The following is a 7,873-nucleotide window of genomic DNA, read 5'->3' on the forward strand; positions in this document are numbered from 1 at the left end:
GGGTTGTGGTCGATGTTGTCCATCACTGCAGTGGTGAACAACCCTTTTCGCAGTACTGGGGACAGACCACACCTCCTCCACATATTTGCTAACTGTGGCATCTCCTAACTGTGCAGAGACCTCCAGTACTCTGTCATAAGAGATACTGAGGCCATACTGATGTAGCATTTCAACCAGGTTTCTCTTCCTGGTTTTGGCATAGACTGAGAGTCCCATGTAGACTGGGAATGGTGTTTCTCTGTCTTTGGAGTGTCTATGAGTTGTTGCTCCTCTTTGTATCGGGAGTAGCAGTTGAACTGCATGAGCTGTGCAATGGCCTGGTCTGACTTTGATGCTCCAAATCGTAACTGTGACTTGATGTCAGCCCCATGCTCAACCATCCCTACAAACTGGAGCAGGAGAGGAGGCACAGAATTTCGTACACAAGCCTCAGAAAATGTGCCATCAAACCGTGACTGATGATCAAGTATAGACTTTCTGAGAATATTTGCTGCTTTAGCAATGATAACTGCCTCTGAAAGATCAGATGATTGAGCAAGTGCTTTTCCCACATCCTTTTGAAATGCAAGTAATACATCTCTGCCAGATTTATGAGCCTCAAGTTCTGGAATTTCTGCCAGAAGTTTGTCTTTGAGTCTCGTGGAATTTACACTTGGTGACTCTACACCTAATTGTTCCAGACGTTGTTGGTAGAGGTGGCAAATATCTGCCAGCCGAAATGTGACTGGATCATCTGAACAAAGGTTGTTTTCAAACAATGTATGTCATCAGTTCTGACAGAACTAGTGGATACACATCTGATTCTGACTCAGTGCTACCTTGGTCTTTCTCAAGGCTCCTCAGGTAGGACCTTTTTCTGTTGTAGAGGGCACAAAGACAGGCATGGTGATACTTAAACTCCTGTGCAATGACATCCCCACCAGTCAACTTAGCAAGGAGCTTGCCATCACTAAGTATCTCTGCACATTCACGCAATTTCAAGTCAAGGCCCTTAGTACTAGCCTGTCTGAGATCAGATGCAGGTGCCACTTTCTCACAGAAAATGCAAACTTCATTGTCATGACTGGTTCGGCGCAGTTTTGCACGACTAGTCTCAGTGTTGCTGGTCTGGTCATTGGATTATCGCTTTCTTGCACGGTCCAGTTTAGTGTTGTTAAACAACAAGCGACAGTTCACATGGTATTTTGCAGCATTTTTTCCTGAGAGTGGCCTCTATGCCATCACCTTCATCCAGCCTTGCTGGATCCATTATCAGTGGCATTTCATTAATTTCACTGAACATGGGAATGTTCCTTGCCAGCATTGTGTACCCATCATGGTCTAGGACATGATGACTTGGAGGTGATGTCAAGTGCTCACCTCTTTTGTCCTTCTGACAAAGACAACACAAACTCCAGTTTGTTTTCTACTGCTCAATATTGGATTGGCATCACATTCTGCCATGATTTCACTTTTGATTAAGGCCGAGGGGTTATCCTTTTACCACCTTAAACAAAGCACACATTCCTGTATGGGATTCAACTAGGTTCGGTCTCCCTACACCTAGCCCGATCATTCATCCAGTGCCATTTAAGTCCCGTGTGATCTGTACACCATCCGGGTAAGTACATGAACCATCATGTACAGCCCCCCCCCATACCCTTGGCTCGGCTCTCCGCGCTGGCACATCCTGTCTATTCAGGTGCGGCTATCTAACTATAGCTGGTCTGGGGCTGTTAGAAAGCATTTGGGACACTAAACTAAACTATACTACAACTACTAGTCTAAGACTACAGGATTAGTAAAGCTGGATTAGCTGGCACTGAACCCTATGCTGAGTTACACAGCAGTGATGTCACCAGTGTGCCCTGGTTGTGTGCAGACATACACTCTTTTACATTTATTAATTTTCCTTCAAAATTGATGAGTTATTCGAAAGAGATGGCCTCATTAGGATCTAAAACCACAGAAACCAAGATCCATGCTTAAAACGATAATTGTTGAACAGGCATTATTTCTCATTATAATTATTGTTTCTACCTTTTCTTGGCAGCCATATAGCCCCCATATTTAAAGGTAAACTGTACTGGGAAGCTACAGAAACATAATATTCACAAGAAATAGTATGGAAGAGCTTTACCATATTGCTAGAAGCAAATACATGCCATTCTAGTGAAAAAAATTAGCCAAAATCTGTCGATACTGGCCGCCATCTTGGAATTTGGCCGCCATATTAATTTTTTGCGTGGCCAGCGCCCTTTTCTGATAGAGGGAACTTTAAAGAGCACTTGTGCAAAATTTCATGCTTGTTTCACTATCTGAACGATTCTTATGAAATATGCAATTATCTGCTGCACTACAAGGAGCGAGACCAAAGACAGCCTGTGAAAACTTCGGGTATACCAATCATTCCACAAACGAGTGCAGAAGGCCTAAGATCTGCACGATTTGCAAGAAAGTAGGATATTTAACCAGGAATTGCTGGTTCAGGAACAAAGAAACAAATAAAGAAGTGGCTGAATTAAGCAGCAATCACCCAACGTCAAATAAGTTTTCAAATCAATGACAATTTATCCCTACACATAAGACAGCAAGAAAGACCCTTCAAGAAGATAATATAAAAACAGAAGAATTAGCAAAAAGGGGAATTGAAGGTTCATCTGCATTTTCCTATTTGCAGAGTAAAGAAGTAGTATTTTCCATGAGAAAAGAAGAAATAACCAGAAAGGATTTACCTATCATTAAAGTTCCCATAAATGGAAAGATATGTACTGTACTTATGGATTCAGGTAGTACTGTAAACATAATATATAAAACAACTTTAGGCAGATACTTAGGCGATGAAGAAACGCTAATTCAGGGTCAAAGCAGAATAATAAATGGAGTAGCGGGTAAACAGATTAAAAGTTTAGGAAATGTGAATTTAGAAATAGACATTTCTTCACATAAATCTGTTGACAGTTTTCTAGTTCTAGAAGACAGATTTTCCCCGCACAAGTATTGTTCTCATTTAACCTAATGAAGAGATTTGGAATCATCCTGGACTACACAGAAGGAAGGATTAGCTTGAAACAGAATAATCAAAGGAGCGTATGATTTACGTTTGAAGAAGAAAAGTTTCACCCAAATCTGATCAATTTGTCTGAGACGGCTTCGGCAAGCGAGAAAGACATACTGTACGTAAAGGACATTACCATAACGAGAACTACCAAGATAAAATAGAAAAAGATAGAAAAAAGGAATTCCACAATTGCAGAGAAGAGAATCAAGATGTGCACATCAAGAAACTATATGCTCCGAAGAAAGAAACGACTCAGATACAAATAATAGTGATCACCGAGATTCTGATTATAACGAAAAACAAGGCGCCTATTCTGATAAATATACAGAGATAAATACTGATAGCTATAGCAATGTAGTAATAAGTTGTAATAATAGAGGGAAATTACTAAATGAAGTATTGTTATTAAATAAAATAAATAAAGCAGATATAAATAACGTAATAGCAGTAACTGAAGAAACTAGTGAATATACGGAACATTGTTACTTTGCGGATATAGAAGATGAAGAAATATGTTACGTAAGCACTGCTGATGATAATAAAATACAGTTCATACTTAAGAGACAAGTAACTTTGCATCAAAAGTGTTTAACAAAGATACATTTAAGGTGAAAAGAAGAGATAGAGGTTAAAGACGTTCTGTTATTAAAAAAAGAATTGCCAGATTTTGTCAGATTGGATAATTCATTGGTCCACCTGTAGGCTAGTACTTATGAAGTTTATGTCCAAAACTACTCAGATAACAGATTAACACTATATGCAGGCATTGTCTTTTGCATAGGAATACCTATTAACAACCCTTTACTAACACTGGAAGATACAGAGATGTAATAGCTATAGAAGGAGATAAATTTGGCAGAACAAATGTCCTACAACAAAGAATTTTGTTAGATGATGGAGCAAAACCATTCTTTATTCCTAATTACAGATTACCATTAAGCCAAAGACCCATAGTTGATAATTTGATAGAAGAAATGAAGAAAGATGAGGTAGTCATTCCTTCCAAATCTCCATACAATTCTCCACTGCTACTCGCTCCAAAGAAAGATGGAAATTGGAGACTTGTGATAGATTATAGAAAGTTAAATTCCAACACCATCCCAGATAAGATGCCAATGCCAGTAATTCAAGATATGTTACCTTAATTAGAAGGAGCAAAAATATTATTATCCTTAGATTTGCTGAGTGGTTATTGGCAAGTACCTTTAGACGAAGAGTCGTAACCATACACAGCCTTCAACACACATAAAGAACACTTACAATCTGAAGTCATGCCATTTGGACTCACTTCGGCTCCTTTAACTTTTGTTAGATTAATGTTACAAATTTTAGGAGACAGAAAATATTGCAGTTTACCTAGATGACATTATCATTTTTAGTAAAGATTTAGAAAGTCACCTCAAAACTTTAGAAATAGTCCTAGAATGATTAAGAATAGCCGGGTTAAAAATAAAATCAAAGAAATGTCAATTCTTAATGAAATCTTTGGAATACTTAGGTCATGTAATTAGTGAAGATGGACTGCGCATGCAAGCAGGCAAGATAAAGGCAATAGTTGAATATCCAGCTCCCACACATTTGAAAGCATTGAGACGATTTTTAGGAATGGTAGGTTACTATAGACCTTTTATTAAGGGTTTTGCTTTTATAGCCAAACCATTAACAGAATTAACAAAGAAGGATGTCAGAAATGAATGAAATAAAGAGCAAGAGACAACCTTCCAAACGCTAAAGCAGTAGTTCTCAACCTTTTTACTACCACGCCCCCTTTATTGGTTGGTCATTCCCTCCACGCCCCCCTTGCATCTTCAGCCAAATAGATAAAATTCCCACCCAACTTATATTAAAAAAAGAAAATATATTGTTGCTTTTAGTCATTTTATTGAGCATGAATTCTGTACAAACAATATAGGATAGGTACATAACATTCTCACTGAGGTTATTTTCTTAAGTTAATGAGATGCTTGACACTGCTTCTGAGCTACCAGATCTTGAATGCGTGGTCGAATGCCAGATAGTGCACATCATAAATCCTCTTCAACGTTCTTCAGCCGGTTTCTGTACTTAGGTTTGACAGCAACGAGTATGGAAAATGCCACTTCATAAAGATACGTGGATCCAAACATAGTTAGAATCCGAAGAGCCTGACGTGAGATCAGAAGGTAAACAAAAAGATACTTGATCCAGAACGTCTCAAGATCCAATTCTTTGAAGTCTTCCTCAGCTGTGGAGTTGAACTTTAACTCAAGAAACTCCTCTTGGACTTCCTCTGAAATATCAGCTACATCACAATGAAATGGGTTTCTTATGAATTTCCAGGCTTCACACTTCTCATCTATATCTGGAAAGTATCTGATGAATTCTGCTTTCAAGTCAGTCAGAGGAGTGATTATTTGTTTCTTAAATTCAGGTTAAAGGTGTTTGTTACTGAGAGCAGAATCCAAGTTACTAAAGCAGGCTGTATTTCTGTTCTGAACTCAACTTGTCCAGAGGTTTGAGTTTGGCCAAGAACGCTCGAATGATATCGTGGTGCATGATGATGTTGATGTTTTTCCCTGTAGTTTAAGGTTGACTGCATTCAGCGCTTCAAACGTATCCACAAGGTAAGCTAGAGATAGAAGAAAGCTTTCAGACATGTATTTATCATGGAGATCTGTCTTGTGCCGCAAATCAAGAAATATTGCCACTTCTTCACGTACTTCATAAAGTCGGCCAAGCATGTTCCCCTTTGATAGCCACTGTACGCTTGTATGTAAAAGCAAGGCCTCCTGTTCAGATTCCATAACCTTACACAACAGTGTTAAGAGACTACTGTTTAAGGCTCCAGCTTTGATAAAGTTGACTACCTTAATGGCCACGTTCAGGACATCTCTCATTTCAGCAGGTAGAGTCCTGGATGCTAAGGCTTCTCGATGAAGTATTCAGTGTGTCCCTACAGCAGATGGATTTTCTTTTTCACCCTTGTTATGAACCCAGACTGCAGACCAAGCATAGCTGGAGCCCCATCAGTACATACCCCTACCAGCGACTCCCACGAAAGATGATTTTCTTGAAAGGATTTTGATACATCTTGAAAAATATCTGCTGCAGTTGTACAACCTTCCATGGGGTGGCAGAAGAGCATTTCTTCTTTAAGTTTGTTACCTGACACGAAACGAGTATACATCAGTAGCTGACAACACTGAGTGATGTCAGTCATTTCGTCACACTGAATAGCACATAAAGGAGAAGCTCTTACTTGGTCGAGAATTTGCTCTTTGATGTCTTGAGACATTTCATCGATCCTTCTCTTGACTGTATCGTTTGACAGAGAAATTTGGGAGAGTTTGTTTGCACTATCTTTCCCCAGAACGAGTTCTGCTGCACAGAGTAAGCTTGGTTTTATGAGAGACCCTCCAATGTTATGGCTCTTCTTGCTTTTTGCAATCAACAAGGCAATTTCATAGAAAGCCTAAACAACCTCTGAAGTCTGTTTCTCTAATGCTCCACTGCCGTCCAGCTTAGCTTGCTTCAAGGAGTGCTTTTTAGTTTCAAAGAAAGCCCTGGGTTTGTCAGTTAGAGCAGGATGTGTTGTCTTCAAGTGGTGTTCCAAGCGTGAGGGCCGCATTCCGTCATTGCTCAGGGTCTTGAAACATATCACACACTGGGGGACCTCTGTATCCCACTCCTTATGGAGGGACACGAATCCAGATCGAATATATTCGTGAAGATACTTCCATTTCTTTGCACTCATTGTGATTTTATAAATGTGCAGTGAAAAACACAAATCTGTGAACAAAATATAAGGCCCGCATAAGTTAAGATAAACATCACCACATGATCATAAACACCACAACTTGAACAACATGATGATAATGCAAACAACGTGATCAGTAACAAACACATGATCATAACATAATCATTATCAAATATCATATGATCATAAACACCGCACGAATACTAACAAACATCCCACCTCAGTCATAAGCACTACTAGGCTACATGACCATAGATCATAAACATCACAGAATGATGATAATTAGAAAAACATGGTCACAAACGTGGTCACATGATTATTTATCAAACACCACATGAATGCTAAATAATAACAATAACGTAGATTAATAAAAAGCATTTAATAATAAGAGACAATAACAATCATTCATTACTTAAAAGAGAACACTCACTAATACTTCAGAGAAAAGCATTCATTATCACTCAATAAGAAGATATTCATTAATAATATAATAAAAACACAATTATTTACCTATGTAGGTCTTAATAAATCCACTGCCACTATGTGGCAATACATTCACTCATTAACAATAACAATCCAATAACTAACACACAATACAAAATTAAAGCAAAGAGAAAAGACAATTAGTAACAACAAGTAGATTTTGAATAGCGCATGATGCGCCTTCTAATACAAAATAGAGGAAACAGAAATACCGTTCGGTGTGTCGTCGTTACAATAATTAAGTAAATATTAACAAAGTCCACATGTTGATCATAAAAAAAACATGATTATTAAGAAATAAGTGAATGCAATTATGAATACCAGTTCTGATAAAATACCAATGGAAATCAAAACTTGTGAGTAAGGAATTGAGCAACACATGCGTGTTCACAATTCACAACTAAATTTCATTAAATAAAACAACTATGCCAAACATACCTCAACGGGCTCAACAGAAGAACTGTGAAAGAGAAGTAATTATCACAGACAAGTGTGGGAGGTGACTAACTGACTGGAATTGCGATGGGCCGGCCGCCAGTAACGCATAAGGACATTTAAATTGTGTAATTACAGAAAATGGTTAGCCTGGTAGACATGCAGAGTATAGAAATCTA

General features: G+C 38.4%; 1 protein-coding gene across 1 annotated transcript; it reads right to left on the bottom strand.

The window, feature by feature from the left end:
* Positions 1-5,064: 5,064 nt before the first annotated feature.
* On the bottom strand, positions 5,065-6,773 carry LOC136849332 (protein FAM200C-like). Its single transcript, XM_067122696.1, has 3 exons — positions 6,530-6,773; positions 6,185-6,400; positions 5,065-5,309 (listed from the first exon to the last, which is right to left on the bottom strand). The coding sequence occupies exons 1-3, from the start codon at positions 6,771-6,773 to the stop codon at positions 5,065-5,067; spliced, it is 705 nt and encodes a 234-aa protein (XP_066978797.1).
* Positions 6,774-7,873: the final 1,100 nt, after the last annotated feature.

The sequence above is a fragment of the Macrobrachium rosenbergii genome, chromosome 2 (assembly GCF_040412425.1).
Source record: "Macrobrachium rosenbergii isolate ZJJX-2024 chromosome 2, ASM4041242v1, whole genome shotgun sequence".
Taxonomy (NCBI): Eukaryota; Metazoa; Arthropoda; class Malacostraca; order Decapoda; family Palaemonidae; genus Macrobrachium; species Macrobrachium rosenbergii.

Coding starts and splice junctions, on each gene's coding strand:
- LOC136849332 (XM_067122696.1), bottom strand. CDS start 6,773: ATGAGTGCAAAGAAATGGAAGTATCTTCACGAATATATTCGATCTGGA. Junction 6,401..6,529: donor GCAAGCTAAGCTGGACGGCA/GTGGAGCATTAG, acceptor TACTCTGTGCAG/CAGAACTCGTTCTGGGGAAA. Junction 5,310..6,184: donor GTATACTCGTTTCGTGTCAG/GTAACAAACTTA, acceptor CTGATATTTCAG/AGGAAGTCCAAGAGGAGTTT.